We start from the raw sequence: 17,615 nt of genomic DNA on the forward strand, positions 1-17,615 counted from the left end.
TGTCGTGAATAATTGTAAAAGATAGAGAATTTCTGCTGTCCAAAGATGTCCAATTGCACAGGAAATGAAACTAATTAATTTTTTAAATTTTTATATGTTTATTTCTCGTATTGAATGACTATTTCACAATTCGCTGTTAAAATATGCTGGTAAAGAAATTTAATATATGTAATCACATTGGATCCATTGCCTAATAAAATAGTTTAATATAGCTGGATAAGCAATATAGTCCAATTCAAATGAAACGGACTATGTCATTGGCTGGCTTATCCAGCTATATAAAAACCGCTTTACTGTGAAATGTGCCCACAGTATTATCAAATTTCAATTTCAATTATTTAATAAATTTACGATTTATAAATTTATGTTAATGCGTTAAGATATAATTTACAACGTTAGGATTCTGCATACTTAAATTTATGAAACGAAAAATTGTTCGATAAGTTTAAAAATTAGAAAGAATATTCGAACGTTTTAAATTCCAAATTCAAGTTCTTTAAAAATAAGTTAGAAAGTTAAACACAGAGTTTATCAAAATGATAAAGATTAGCGTCATTTTATATATATCTGGAATTTTTTACGAAATCGAAGCAAGCTTAAGTCAATTGTATAGAAATAGTACTATTGAAGAAAACAGAGAAACAAAATATAAAAAGCTGAACACAGATTTCAAAACTGTGGAGAAATTTTCTATGATTAAATATAATGGATTTACTCAGGACGAAGAAAATGGTATATTAAGTATGCATTCTTTGAGTAGATTCATGCCTCCTAATCAACCCCTTCCTTCTAATATGGTTAAACTGGTAAAATATATATCTCATTTTTTCACCAAAATTATTATGTAGATGCATGTTTAATTAAACTTAATTAGATATAATCTTTTATTATTTTCGTAAAGTTTAATATTAAATTCGATTTATTCGTTGCTTGCTGTAAATAAGCATAAAGACGCTTTACAGTTTTCTAAGTAACTAAAAAGAAATCTCTCAAATTTTATATTATTTTTATCGATTATGTCTGTTGGATTACATTTTAATCAACTTTATATATGTATACACATATTTAAATAGCACAATATCATTTTGCAATTAGATATGTAGGCCTACTGTACACAGGCATACATATCTAATTGCAAAATGATATTGTGCTTTTTAATGGTCATTTAATCACTGTAGAATCAATAAACTTCTTTTCTTTTTACACCGATGGCTGAATGGCGAGGTGGTTGAGGCGTCAACGTATTGTTCTGGGGGACTCGGGTCAAATTCGGGCGAGCAGTTTTCAAGGAATTTCTCATAGCGATCGTTTCCGAACACATCGAGTCTCGTTCGTCAATCGGCCTCATTATGAGTCTGGCCAAATTCACGATAGTGCATAGAAAAAAGGCCATAAGTTTTTTAACTTTCTGCCCTATGGGTAGAGTTAATAAACCTCTTTTCACGAGATAAATATATATTTATGATCTTTCCCTAACATAATACTAAATGTCTTCCAGGTATGGAATGAGGCACTAGCAAAAATAGCCAAAGACTGGGGTGACTATTGTACACTTGATTTTGGCCCTCGTGAATGCGAAAATATTTTTAGTCAGAACAGAGGGTTTTATAACGAATCCGGCTCTTTTGAAGATGTTTTGCGTACATGGTTTAATGAAAAATCTTATTACGTTTATGCCACTAACGAATGTAAACTGTCTTGTGACAGATACAAACTGGTAAGACGATGAAGATAAAACTCTAAATTGATTAAAGTTAATTGAATTAAATAATTGAATTTATTTTTAGATGGTTTGGGCTGAAGCTCATTCTATAGGCTGCTCGAAGTCAAAATGTAAAATAGAAAGAAGAACAAAGTATTTAGTGATATGTAACTATTATCCACCGTAAGTTTTTAAATATATATTTAAAAAGTTTTATAATATTTTATTCACTTTGGCGATTTTTACGAAATAAATCTGATTTCTTTAAGTATGAAAGATATGAGTATACGACCATACAAAAATGGGACTAGATGCTCTGGTTGTGATCTCACATTATATAAATGCGGTAGAGAATTTTGTGGTAAATACAATAAAATTTTTATATTAAAATTTCTTTATTTTCAAAATAAATTCTCCCTTTATTAAAATATGTAATTTTTACAGAAAAGAAAAGTATACAGATACCCGAAAAAGAACTTAGTGAATGCAACACGCTAACAACTACTATAGGACCTACAACAGAACATTATTGTGAATCCTACTGTAAAAATTATTGTAAGTCTCTTAAAAAGACAAGTAAATACTGTGAAATAGAATATAATATTGTAACTTTCGACACTTGCTAAGTATAATTTAAATTGAATTTTGTTTCCATAACTGTACACACATAACTTTTACATATACGTACAGTATATATATCACAGTCAAATTCCGATGCAATAGTGATTGTAGTTTTGCCCTAGAAAATCCAAAAAGGTAGCGAAATTAAAGTAATTTCTTGTCTCGAGTTTTGTTCATCATAGTTGGGTAAAGCACAAGATCGGCTTTACCCAGCGTTACAATCGCGTAACTAGCTCATGGTGGACAATTTTAGATTCACCCGAAGCGTCCGTCAAATATCTTTCTCGGAAAATCTGAAATATGGAATAGTAAAATATCTTATGCTACGAGGTAAAATCCAACCCTCGACACTTTAAAGAGCATTGTGGAATCCAAACGGTCGATTAATTAGTGTCATCTGCCAATCTTTAAATATGTTGTTACTAATTTGTTTCGCAGTATCTTAAATTGTGTTTTCTATTGTCTTGTCATCGATTATTCTTTATTAAAAAGTTTAGTATACAGTTATTTATCACCGTGTATAGAGTAATATTATTTGTGGAGAATTCTCACAAATTGCAACACAGAATGTGAAATTGGCACAGAGACGCAAAATGCCGGGGTCCAGCATTTCGCTCTCCAATAAATCGTATAAAAGTTTATTGTACTGCATTGAAAGTATGCGTAAGCCTATATTAAAAAATTACTTATTATAGTAAATTTAAAATTTTTGATTAAAAGAAGAAAAATATTCGCTTTTCTATTAAATAATATACATATAACTTATAAAAGTTTTATCTTTGCACTGAAATTTATATTGATTAACTCACTACAAACAAACGAAAGAATATGCAATAAAAGAATTGTAATACTAATCTTTCATAAATTTCAAGAATTCTATAATTTAAATGGCAAATGTAAGGAAAATTTTTAAATATTATTTACATGATAGATAATGTATAAATAATTTATAAACAAGCATTTAATATATTCGGAATACAGAGTAATTTCATTAATTATATATATATATATATAAATGGACGTGTGTGTCCCTATATTTCACTTTTCAGCCAAAACTACACATCGCACATGAATGGTGTTTGTATGTGGTAGTAGCCCCAAGTCTCCATTCGTGCACTATGGTGGTTGCGTCTCTCTAGCTATAAGGGTGCGGGAGATATGGGCTTGAAAGTGGTTGAAAGTGGAAGATTTTCTATTTCAATTTTAAAAATTTTCGAATTCGAATTTGTATTCGAATTGGTTCGATTATAGAACGATTGTAAAACGTTCCAGAAAATTGATCAAATTGAAAATATTTCGTTTGACTGGACGTAAAAATTCTCTAATTAGTCTGGAAACGGGGGACCTAATTCTTGCATTCTGTGAAAACGGGTAAGATTGGCTATAATGTAATTATCTTAATCTTCATTATCGTTACTTTTTGCCCAGCGAAGCGGGTCCTTGCAGCTAGTTTTTTAATATTTTCTCTTTAATTACAGATGGTGCTGGTTATCGAAACAACAACACGAAGTTATTACTATTCATCATTTTTATCTCTTATTATTTATAATATTATGCAAGAAGACAAAATTTGAATTTGTTTAATTCAGCATCGAATTGTTGATATTGTTTGAAATATTCATCGATATTTATTTTAATTTTTTAATATTTAAAAATAAAACTCGTATAAAAAAATTATATGTACATTTTTTTAAATGATAAAAGCAACAAATAGAAATATTAATGTAATAGGGTGGAGCCAAAATTAATTTTAATTAGAAGTTTTTTGTGTGTTTTTTCTAGTTGTATTAGGGCAAGATATTTATTCTAAGTAAAAGTAGATAAAACTAATACTATTTTAATTTTTATGATGAAATGAAGATTAACATTTACAAGAAATATGATAAAAATTTTATTGCTAAATGTAAATACAAATATAAAATATATTAAAAATTATATTATCTACAGCATTTCGACCACCAGTGGCCGAGTGGATAAAACTAATTAACGTGCTAACCACTTCACTTTAACCACTTAACCACTTCAACCTGACTACCCTGGTAGTTGGTGAAGTGGTAGTAGTTGTGCCTCACCATCGGGCTGGACGCATGGAATTTTGTGTTTTCCTAATGTGTCTAACAACTGAATAAGAGATAGTTTTTCATAGTTCTTTCAAGAGACCTATCTTCATTGGCGAATCGCTTGTTTCCCATAAATCTAATGTATAGCATTTCATCTGAAATTATAAAAATAGAGAGGAAATTATTAAAAGTGAATTAAATATAAATTCCCTGCAAAAAACACCGTAATAACGCGTAAAAATTAAAGTATTTTTTACTCTCCATAATTTTAAGATTAAAGTAACAAAGATTAAAGTAACATTGAAAACAAGAAAAGTACGGATAAGAGAATTATTTTTAATTTTTCCATTTTCGCTGTTCATTTTTCACTTTCAGTTTAAATAGTCTTTATAGTTTCCAACAACTCATTAAATTTTTAAATATTTATTAATTCTTCAAGAAATCTACAAAACTTTCATCAAATGTATTGAAAAGAATTTCTTAACTTCCAAGTGGCGAAGAAAAAAATCATGTGATCGTATTTATAATCAGAAGAATATTTGTAAACGTAATTTAAATAATTTGCCTGTTTTGATATTTAATGAGAACGAAATGTTATATATTGCGAGAAAAATTTCAAAGTAGCGCCTTCTAGTAGTTGAATTACGAACAAAGAAGTTAACAATAGAAATTAATAGCTGATGACACTAGATTGCATATTAAGCTATTATTTAACGTATTAAATAACTTTATACTTTAAAGCATTTTTAAAAAGTTTTAAATTAAAAAAATTGTAAAAATCATGTGGAGCGATAATCTTAGTTGTACTAATGACAAATGCCAATTTGTGGCGCTTAATGCATAATGTTTTAAATGGTTGCATTTTTCGTTTTTTTTGACTCGATCCACAAATGCTATATTAATTAATATTACAAATATTTTTTTATAATTTGAAAAAATTATAATTTTTATCAATATTGAAGGTTCAGAATTTAGCACATTTTACACAATATATTATGACTTCTTTGTATAGACTATCTTCAACCGACGTACCACTTTAAGGATGCGCAAAATATAGTGCTGAACTTCGTCATTACACTTTTTACATGTATTACTACAAGTACGAAAATGCATTAAGTATATTTATAAAGAAGTAGGAGAGATGTGCCAAGGAAAAATCTAGGTTGATATGCAACTATTAGGAAAAGGTTATGAAACACTGGTATAAACTAATACGAGCTGTATAAATTGCTAATACAGAGTAACATTAATATTACTTATTATTCTGCAATCATACTTTAGAAATTGCGATAATTTAGTACGAGATAATACGAAGTGGACCTTATCTTTAATTAATTTGAATGAAAATGAAATAATTTAATGATAAACTGAACGATATTTGTAATTGTTATGTTAAATTATGTTAAGTGTTAAATATATAACTTTAATTATATAAATTTCAAATATTATTGCATTTGAATCTCGTTTCAGAAAATGATATGAAGTACGTTTTAACTTTATGATTCTTAATGAAAATACATGAAAAACGGAAAGTAATTTTATTATAATGTTGCTGTTTTGTGAGCTTTATGTAATGTATAAGACCGATTCAATTTTTGCTTATTTTGAGCAAGTTAAAACTGCATTGGTGTCAACTGATAAAGGCGAGAGACAAGAGCGATATTCGACTTGAACTATTGCAATAAGTTAAAAGAATATGGATTAGATTAAGTATATTTTAATCATCTTATAATTTCCATTATCAGGAAATATGATGATATGAAAGAAATCAAATATAAAAAATAAAAAAAAACTTTTGTTTCTTCTTTAAATCTTAAGTGTCTTTAAATCTTTCTGTATCACGCATAAAACAGAATTCGAACAATAATATTTTTCTGTTGATTAAAACGGATTTTGTTTATGAATGAACAATATAGCTATAAAACAATCTTTAATATTATGCTTAAATATATATAAAAATTTGAATTTATTAGTGTTACTAACAGATATTTCTATTTCTATCGTCTTATAAACTACTGTTAATTAAAGTATTTTCGTGAAATATTTGCTAATATTTTAAACTTAAATAAATAGACGAATTGCAAATTACCCATTAACTAATTATGCCTGTGCGATTTATTTACACAAATAAATGAATTAAAAATTTAAATAATAAATATTAAATGAAATTATTAACTAAATAAGTTATTGGAGTGATCGAGAAATTGCGCACATCGAAATATTAGTTCGTGTAAATTGTGTCAAGTTAATTTTATTATGTCTCTCGCCACAGGATGACACTATAATGACTGCTGACTATTAAAAGAAACTTCGACTTTTGTGTGAAAGTCATAAAATTGCTGCTGTACAGCTTTGTTCATTAAGAAAGTGAAATGGTTTTACTCAGGAACAACGAATTTTCATTGTTGAACATCATTTTGTCAGTCTCTCTTATGCACGTATTGCAAACGAGTTTTATGTGAAATATCCAAATTCTGCAATTCTTGCGAGAATTCTTTGATAACCGTCTTATTTCTAAGGAATTGTGACCGCCACAATTTCCAGATTTGTCACCTCCAGATTTTTTCCTTTGAGGTACCCCCATAGGTAAAAATCTGGGGTACCTCAAAGGAGCAGTATATAGAAATAATCCACACAATAGCTGATCTAAAGAGGAACATTATATCAGCGATTACACCATCAGTTTTAAGGTTTTAAGAGACTGACAAGATGGCATCAAAGATGATAAAAATTGCTCACTCTTGCATTAATGAACGAGGAAACCATTTCGAATATATCAATATGTTGTAATGACATGAATTGATTTTCTTTTCTTAAAGATCAGATTATAATCACTACCTGCTGTAATTTCGTACAGAAAACTTCACAAAATAAAATTGATTCTTAACACATATGTGCATGACTTTTCGATCATGCTGTAGACTATAAGACAATTAAGTTCAATAAGTTTTGGAGGATCCGAGTATTCGAAATATTCGAATTGGAAAAAAGTAATATTCATCCATCTCTAATAAAAGTACCATCCATCCGTATTAGCATTAAGAGTAAATCGTGAAATTTCTACGAATATATTATTGTGAAAAAACACTGCTGTCTCTAATGGAAAGCAAGAAAAGCAAGAATTTTATTGCAAGAAACAAACATTTTTGTTTTTAGAACGAATTAATGAAAAGTAAGGATAAAGGTCGGAATCCTAAATCACATACTGTACTTTGTAGAAATGTCTAAATTGTAGATCTGTTTGGTAGTTAATTAGAACTAAGGAGCGTTATTATATTTATATAGGATGATGATGATGATGATTATCATTTTGAATAAAAAGGGGATAAATTACGTAGCGCAGATATGAGTGGGTGGATATACAAGTAACCGTTGCGATGCTGGATAGTGCGGTGACAGAGGTAGGTGTAGTGGCATGGTCTGTAAATCGAACATGTGATGTTTGTGAAAAATATAAAGGTTATATATTTCACAAAGGATATCTTTATACTTTAATTAATTAATATACGGGAATCTTTTTCACCAAATGACGATAAGTTCTTAGATTTAGTTATAACTTTCGTTGTTTAATTTGCCGAAGAATGAACACGGAAAAAGTGTTACATGATGAATAGTACTATTTATATCACTGCTTTGTGCTTTTTAATTATCCTTTGAGATATTGGTTAGTTGGTGAATAGTCTATTGATAAGCCCTCTACCAGAGTCTATTCTGTTATTTTTGACCGATTTCAAGTTAGACTCATTATTCAAGCTTCTATAGTATTATATACAAGTTGCCCGCTAATCTTAACTTAAAATTTTCGAGGCTACACCAAACGTAAGCCTGGGTAAAATATTCTGCAAGTCAGAAACAGAAACATTCGATTTTTACAGCGTAAACAACACATATAGCAAGCGTGGCTTTCAATTGCCACAATATATTAATAGGAGGCGCTAGATTTTAGCTTATACAGTAATCACCCTCATTTACCCTATGTAATCTATATATATAAAAATGAATGTATGTGTCTGTGTGTGTGTCTGTCCTTCATGCATTACCACACCGTTTATCCGATTGCCGTGAAACTTTGGGAAGTTGTTTAATATACTTCGGCAAAGGTTTGTGGCATAGTACAATTGTCATAAAACTTCGGAAAGTTTTTAAATACCCACCCGCGACGGTTTGTCGCATAGTACATTTATCCTACGATAGATGGCGCACGTTTACACGAGCATTCGAGCAGTGTGTTCGATCGATTTCAAATTGTAAAGACCATTTCCCCCTTCAAAAAATATTTCTATATATGCGTTATTATATATAGCGTTATATATATATATATATATATATACTATATATGACGATATTAGTAATAATGTTTGTTTAATCACTTTATTTCAACTTTTTTTTGCTAATTACGTATTCGCTCGAACTTTGTTAAAACTTTAACTGTATCCCGAACAACAACCGAAGTTGTAGAAGGAAATTCGCCTATTTTACCGATCTAGGGATCCCCTTTTCCAAATTTTAATATCATCTAATAATTTAAAAAGACAAATTACAATAAAACGGTTTATTATCCAACTATCAGAAATTTCACAACATGCCAAGGAAGAGAGGAAGGAGCAATTAAATAATTAAAATTATAAAGGATTTAAAAATATATATAAAAATGGGGAATATCGCACTTCTGACAATCGCAGCGAGTGTGTGGGCTAAATTTGGAGAATCCGTGCTTCTCGCATGGACAACTGTATGTGGCCGGCTCACGCGTCGAAAAACCTTCCGATTTATTCGTGTACGCACCAGACGGAAAAACAAAAAATATCGTGTATCCACAAACACTCCAATAAATAAATAGAATTGAAACGACACTTTGAAATGTTTTCCCGATGAAAATGAATAATAATAATAATAAGTTTCAATAAAAATAATAAAATGTAAATTGAATTTTATCATAACGAGTTTCCTTGAATTTCCTTTCTTCTGAGATCGCAGCAATGCGCGACGGGTAAGCTAGTTAAATTAATAAAATATGTAACGTTCAGTACCCCTTCATGTGTATTATTTCTTAGTACAATTAAAATAAAGGATATGCGTTACGTAATTTCGGGGTAAGATGGTTACAGAGCGTTACGAAACACTACCGAGGGATGGTAGTTGAAAAGTATTAAAATAGTATTAAAATGTAACAGTTTGATATCGTATTGACGATCTCAAACTGTTACATTTTCTTCTATAATTATAAAAAAATATAAAATATATTAATTAAGTTAACTGTATTTTATATATATTTTGTGCAATTAAAAACATTAGGAATATATTTTTAAACGTTCAATTAACTAAAAATATTCACAAAACGTTATCAATTAGATTTTACCTGTGTCGCCATCTGTTATGAACTTTCAAAAGTTTTAAAGCAATACAGTACTGTATTCATCTTTTTAATTGAATATTTATTAATTTATTATTTTAAAAATCTTTTAATTTATTGTATAAAATATTTTTTCCAGCCAGGATTTCAGAGTTAAATTTGAATTTTAGTTATCTTAGAAATAATTTAAAAATATTTTATTATTATTATTATTATTATTATTATTCAAAAAAGATAGAAGTTTTCCTTACATGAAATAGATTTTAAAATAACTTTTTGTATATTTTAGGATGTATCTAGTATTATATTGTTATGAATGTTAAAAAATATAATATATTAAACACGCTTTGCTATAAAAATAGATGGTCGAGTCAGTTTATCATTCCGGGGTGGCTTGTAATCGAATTCCAGGAATTTTTCGGGAGTGATCTGCTCCGAATAATTCCGTCCGTTCTTCACCATTCGGCCGTTCTTCATCATTCTGTCTTTACATTGTGGACGTAGTGAAACCCATGATGGTTATGATTAAAAGACTCTCTATGGATACTAAGAGGGTCTTTTAATATATTTTTTCCGGGCATTAAAATATTCTGTATAAAATCTCGAAAAAATGCTTATTAAATATCTCAAAAAATGTCAAGGATAATAAAAACTTTTATTTACGAAAATTTGAAAAGATTAGTTGCGCCTAGTTATCCATTGAATTGTGCTTGCAACATTAATATTTAACACAAATATATTTTTTTACATGCACATTTACGAAAATGTGATTTTAGAATATTTTCTTTTCCGTTTACTCACTTAAATTTAATATCCGAATACGATTTTATCATCTTGAAATGTGTGCAATTCAGTGTCTACACAACTATTATCGTGAATTATATCCATTAAGAATGAGAAACTGTCTATCATATTATAACAGTCTACTATCAAAACATCATTAGAATTGTAAATATTTAAATGATTTGATTAATGCTCACATAATCCATTATCAAAAGATAATATTTGCAGAGAGAAGTGATTAAATAAATTTTTTAAAAAGTTATGGTTAAATGTAAAATTGCGAAATTTTTAAATTAATAATTAAGTATATAAAGCCTTCATTATTTATTAGTTAGATTGTATTAATATATCAAATACGACATTGATAGATGGTTGAAGTATGAAGAGAATTTCATCACTGTAGTTTACATCGATCGTTTCGGTCACGAAACTCATATATTTTATTTAGTGTGTACAGATAGTTTAAATTAGGTATGAATTTTTAGATGTAAATATTTAATTTTATTTCAAAATATTCAAATTTAAGAATGATGTCAAGTTGAATCTTACGAAACGCACACCTTATATTGCTGAGAACCTACTTTATTGCTTTAAACGAACATGATCCACAGGCCATCGTCAGGTTATCAATTCTCTAGAACGTTTACAATCGTTCTATATTCGAACGAATATGCAATAACAAATTCAAATTCAAAGAAGTTCGAACATTTAGTCAAAATACCGAAATATACAAATATATAACAAACTCTACAAATACATGGAACTGAATGAATTAAAATGAATAAAATAAAAATACAAATATAATGACATAATGTAGAGAATTATATCGACCGCGCATTATGTATGAGATTTTAATGAGCTATTCTTGATCATATACTTCCAGACCGATGGTAATACTGTGGCATTCTTGTAATTTAAACATTTGCCCGCAAGGCTAGATTTATATATTTCAAGCTTTTCTAAACTTAATGCTAGAGTCGGCGAGCGCACCGGTGTAACAATCCTGGCCTCAGTCCATTCAACTACTGAACCATCCGTTTGTACTACTCTGGATAGTGCTGTAGAAAGTGCCCCTTGTTCACTGGGATTTAGAGCAAAAGTCCTTGAGGGATTAATAAGTTCTTACTCAGATCCTAGCAAAAAAAAGACGAAGAAAACTATAAATAACAATATTACTAAGTTCACTTACAAAAGAAGCATGCCCAATGTTATGAAATAAATTGCAAATTAGAAGAACCCTATTTTTTCTACTGTCATTGATCCTGCATATGCAGTGAAGGGACGACTGTAGTCGTCCTGGGCGATTGTGTGACAGTGGTGAAGGACGAGTATAGTCGTTAAAAAATTTATATGAAATACCTGGACCATTTCGTGAAGTCGTTGAATTTTTAAGAGTAGTTGGATTCTCTAACTTTGTTTTGGATTATCTTTTAGTTCACGAGAAATTACAATAAACGAGAAAAAATTAAAATAAATATTAAATTTTAGAGGGCCATCTATCGACATAAATCGGATTTAAACTTCCCGCCATCATCTGATTGGTTAAAAAATTAATATTCCTAATTGGCTCGCGTCAGAAAAAGTAGGTGTGACTACTGTAAATCGCGCTATCGCGAGAGCTCCGACGCAACCCGGAAAAGCCGACAATATACGTCATTAGTCTAACGGTCCTTGTCTGACCTACTTTTTTTGAAATCAACATTAGAGTAAAACGTAGTAAGACGTAGTAAATTATAGTAAAACGGTCTTCTCTAATATTCGTAGTACTTTGTAAAGTTTGAATTTTAATTAAATAAATACAGGTAACCCCCGTATAACACGGTAGTTACGTTCCAAAAAATTGCCGTGTTATACGAAACAAAGAACTAATACGAAAAGGAGGGTTAGGTTCCAAAAATTAAAAAAACATGCTAGTATATTTTCATAATTAAGATAAATATCTTCATTAAAATTTTTTAAGTGACACATATTAATATAAATTAAACAATGTTTTCTTCGTCATCACTAAAAACACTATTAATTAACCGAGAGCGTTTTCTTTTTGGCAAGTTATCCTTATCCTCTGAGCATTTTTCTGCATTATCTTCAGATCCATGCTTTACCTTTTGCAAAATGTATGTAATTTTAGATTGCTTGCTTCTAGTTAAAAGGTCTTTATAAATTTCCTTATATGGTGCTAAGCACTTATGAAGAATAAAGCAAGTATGGAATAAGGGAAAAACATTCGGCAACATCAGAAGCAGAAGCGTCGAGATATGGCAAAATTGAAACAATTTTCACGAAGGACCATGTGTATGGAAAAGAGAAAAGAAAATTTACACACTGAAGTACTAATAGTTCATGAAAATAATAATTTTTGTGAACTATTAGTACTTAAGTATGTAAAAATTTATTACATTTCCTGTTGTACGAGAGTTTTACCCAATTCTCGAACCGTGTCAGAGTAAATCCGTGCTATAAAAGTACCGTGTTATATGGGGGATGGTACCAATTCTCGAACCGTGTTAGAGCGAATCCGTGCTATAGAAGTGCCGTGTTATACTGGGGTTACCTGTACTATTTAGTTCGTAAACATTAAAAATACATAATTAAGTAGGAGAATAACATAAAACTTTATTTTTTAGTGTAATACAATTTACAAAGTCAAAAGTACCTATATCGTAACATTACGAAAAAACTAGAGCGAAACAAACAAAGTCAACTAATTTAAATAAATTCAGTTCATTTTATAACTGTCAATACTCTTGCCTTCATCAGTTTCCTCAAACAAAATTCGAAAACTTCAATTAATCCTGTAAATATTTTATGCGCCATTACTATTCGAATGATATAACATTACATCAATCCTGAATTTTACATATATTTGTAATTACAGTTACAAATTAAATAAAAAATATACTCGGTATAAATTCTAGGCCGTAATAATCAAAATAAAATTGTTAAAGTATAAATTTTTCAAATATTTTCTGATCGAGTAATACGTGATACTTTTTTCATATTAGTCTAGTCATATTCTACGAATACTTTCTATATTCACATCTATGTAGTTTCATCTAATTACACTCAAAATGTAAAAAAAATCTAACAACAAATTAATTTCCTAATAAATGAAGTACTTGCTAATTGAACTTGTATTCTTCTTTCACGTTGTTTTACGTAAAAGCACTGTTAGGGTAGACATGTCGTTAACAGATAACAGATGATGTCGCACACATTAAAATTGTGTGTGGCATCATCTGTTATCATATTTTATTAAAAATAATTTTAATATCATTAATTATTATAAAATGGAAAAAAAGCGTAATTTTGAGGGAAGGGATGAGTTTTATTTTTTTTTATAAAAAAAGTGTAAATGATAACAAGTAAAATTGTCATTAAATCCGACCTCTGTTGACATATAATCCTCTATTATCTCGCCCATCTCTTTGGCCTTTGACCACAAAAATTTAACAGCATCATTGACCTTATATAACCGCCCTGCATAATTTCATATAATTTCGACAAAAGGCACAAAAGTTATTTAGCTTCAAAGTGGTAAACAAAATCGTGCCCTCATGCATGAAGATAATCTAAATTTTTATTAGAACTTTTAAGAGGTTTTAATACATTAATAATAATAAATATTTTATAATAAAATAATTCAACGGAAAGTGAGGAAACTTATTTTTTACTTTTTAAAGTATAAATGTCACATTAATTTGATTAATACAAATCTGCCACGTAAAGACAATAATGCTTTTTAATAGATACAATGTTTGTGATAATTTATTTTGTGGATTGTAAGCAATTTGATACGTTATATTGTTTGAATCTACTGAGTAACTAGTAATTACAAGTTAATTTCGAGTAAGTCCACAGCTTAAGTAGAATTGAAGTATAATCCGCAATGGATCATATAGGATAAGAGGATCTGCATTTAATTGATTTACAACTAGATTCTCTTTATCCTTTATGTACATTTAATTTTATGGGTTTATTTGATCACAGATATCATTCCTATCTAACCACTAAATTTAATAGAATTAGAAGAAAACAGCAGATCAAATTTTATATACTTGTTATATACAATTTATCTCAATTATTTATTTATTTAATAAATAACTCTTAAAAATAATTTATAAATCCTTTTAGTAGGGAGACACATGAATGACACTTTATTAAAAATCTATAAAGATGAAATGGATGGGTACTTAATAACTTATACCATATAGATTAATTTCTACATTAGGAGTAGCAAATAATCATTAAATATTAAATTAAACGTTTAAACAATATATAATTTGACAGTCGGATAGCCAAGGGAGTTAAAGCGTCAGCATGTTTCACCAGGATCGAAGTCCGGCTATCAATCCCAGGAATTTTTCGAGGAGGGTCTGTCTCGAGATCCGAACCTCATCACTCGCCGTCCCAATGTGGATTCGACCGAACCCATGATGGGCATGGATAAAGGGCTCTCTTAATTTTCAAAAGGCGCAAATTGAAAATGAGTGTATGTGAAATACAGTATTAACATTATATAGATTTAAATTTATATTAAGTACAGTAAGTTACATTAATTGATATTTTTCGATGACTTTAATGAAGATGATAAATAAAAAATGACGCTTATCCGAACAAGTTTTGTGAATCGTTCTGTCACTTATTACACCAGTTATCCAACACGGTCAATGAAACTTTGCAAATATAAAACATTTATTTAAAAATATTAAAAATTTTACGTTTTTGCTCTCAAATAAAGTAAGCTGTCTTTCATAAATTATATAGGAGACTGTAGCATATATAACATGTAGTATATAATATTGTAGAATATATGAAAATAATATTAATGGAATAAGAAAATTTCTTAAAAGGGATCGATACGTGAAAAAGGTTGGGAAACTCTGTATTACACTGTATATGTAAAAAATAATAGGAAAATTTGAGAATACTACTACTTTTCTAGAACGTATTTAAGATTTAATATGAAAAGTATTAAAATCTAAAGAGATTGGAAAGATCGATAATAGTTGTTACTATAAGCAAATTATATAATGAATTTTTAATACACTCTGCTAGGCGCAGCTCTTTACTAACCACATAGAACGTGGTCTGTTGAATAAGCGTCTCTCGCGTATAGTTCGGGACTTGTAATGGCGAATGAGCTTAATTTGGGAGGGTTTATGTCATTTTATGTTATAAAAATAATTTATTTTAGTTGCTTCACATGTGATTTTAGCTTGGACTGAAAGTATGTTGCTGTTTGTTAGGGAGTACTAAACTAAAGCAAGTGTCGATATCGCAACGTTAGACCAATACAGTAAAATTGTTCAAATTTACTAACAGCGCCACTTACATTAAAATTCAAAAGACGCTTATTGGCGAGATTATAGAGTACAGTATAATAAAGGAAAGTGTAGGAATCGATCAAATTTTGACTCCTCCTTCATTTCTTTGTTTTTACATTTCTCGACGTTTTGACAATTAATGAATCCAAAAATGTAAAATAAGCTAAATAATAAATAACATAAACATGTATAACAACAGCAACATATTTTTAGCCCTTCAAGCCAAAATGACATGTTACAAAATTACAACCAAAATAAATTATTTTTTTAACATAAAATGACAAGAACCCTCCCAAATTCAGCTCCGGTCTTCTCTACTTACTGTATTTAATTACAGTAACGTATAAATTTTAATATTAATTTAAAATATTTTAACAAAGTTGTGTGAGAACCGAGGGAGTTAGTTGTCCCCACTTACCGGCGGCTCTGTCAGAGGATGGCTTTATAGGAGGGCAAAATAAAATTGAGTGGGGAGGTTAATGGGTAAGTTGACAGGTTCCCAAATATATACACAGGTTGAACAAGAATAACACATTTAATAAACAACTATAAAATTGTACATATCAAAGGCTAAGGTGAAGATTTACAAAAATTCTATTCTACGTCGCGACAATGATTTGTCTTTCATATGAAATATCTAATCTCTATTCTCTAAGTTAAATTAAGAGACGAGAGAGAGATCTCTAGAAGAGAGATTTCTCAGAGAGAGAGAGTATACAAATAGATATCCAAAAACAAATACCTCTAAGTTTCCGATCCGTAATATGGGTCGTTGGTAAAAACGTTCCTGGATCGTCACTGCAGTTATGGCGGTATTGGTCAGTAGATGTGGCAGTCGATGTCCGCCCTGGAAATGTCCGCCTTGTGGACTGCGTCCAAGCCCTCTTTATACTATTTTTGAGGGGGGTGAAAACTATGACATCATTAATGAATTATACGCACACCTGTTAGTGTGTTGATGTCTGGATCTAGCTAGTACGGACCACTAACACAGAGAAGTTTGTTTAATTTATTAATACAGTATCAGTGTCCAGAAGATATGATTTTATAATATAAATTTCTATAGGTTTGACGGCTCTCATCCATAAATTAACATTCATCTGACAATAATTTCTTTAACCTGGTCAACTATCTAGATATTATTTATATCAAACGTCGCGTTTGACTACGAACGAGGCGATTTATTGCTGTAACCACGTGTCACGTGCAACCAAAGAGGGGGTAAGAAACATCTCTTATTCCCGTCTTGTTGATATTAACGTCTATAGAGTTACCTTTAATTAAATGGAGATTTCTTTTATTGATATACTAACGATTTTTTTTTGAGCAGATCGTCTCGGTCATCGACCGCAGAAGTCCCTCTTTTTCCCCTTTTACCTAAACACGAAATTTATTAGAAAGGTGATACTGTTCTAAAACAAAATGGTTTTGGACCGTCACAGTTGCACTGAAAGTTGTTCTCACACTATATATCATAAACTTAGAGTCAAACATTAGAACTGTTTTCATTGTTGTTATTTTTTAATTTTTAACGACGTTAAATTTATAAAGTAACGTCACTATTTTATTTACTTTTAAAAAAATGTTTTATTAAATTTTCGTTATAAATACCGTATTATGACAATACAAACGGTATGCAGTAGCCTTTAAATTAATTATAAAATTCTATCTACTTTATTTTGTGTAAATTTATAAGAAATTTCAAAATAAGGATAAAATTTGATTAACGAGAACTGTTTTAAAATTATTTTAAAAACAGCAAATATTGATAC

At 29.4% G+C, this 17,615-nt stretch overlaps 1 protein-coding gene across 3 annotated transcripts; it reads left to right on the forward strand.

The window, feature by feature from the left end:
• Nucleotides 1-432: 432 nt before the first annotated feature.
• Nucleotides 433-6,060, forward strand: LOC111613433 (GLIPR1-like protein 1). Of its 3 annotated transcripts, none has more exons than XM_023354808.1 (6): nucleotides 433-806; nucleotides 1,499-1,717; nucleotides 1,788-1,885; nucleotides 1,972-2,063; nucleotides 2,147-2,278; nucleotides 5,854-6,060. In XM_023354808.1, the coding sequence occupies exons 1-6, from the start codon at nucleotides 537-539 to the stop codon at nucleotides 5,883-5,885; spliced, it is 843 nt and encodes a 280-aa protein (XP_023210576.1). In that variant the 5' UTR covers nucleotides 433-536; the 3' UTR covers nucleotides 5,886-6,060. The 3 variants fall into 3 exon arrangements, with proteins under 3 accessions (XP_023210576.1, XP_023210563.1, XP_023210570.1); XM_023354795.1 differs by lacking the exon at nucleotides 5,854-6,060 and adding an exon at nucleotides 3,802-3,976; XM_023354802.1 differs by lacking the exon at nucleotides 5,854-6,060 and adding an exon at nucleotides 3,802-3,974 and having other exon boundaries at nucleotides 2,147-2,257.
• Nucleotides 6,061-17,615: the final 11,555 nt, after the last annotated feature.

Source organism: Centruroides sculpturatus, unplaced genomic scaffold, assembly GCF_000671375.1.
Source record: "Centruroides sculpturatus isolate CEXI.00-Female unplaced genomic scaffold, Cexi_2.0 scaffold2, whole genome shotgun sequence".
Taxonomy (NCBI): Eukaryota; Metazoa; Arthropoda; class Arachnida; order Scorpiones; family Buthidae; genus Centruroides; species Centruroides sculpturatus.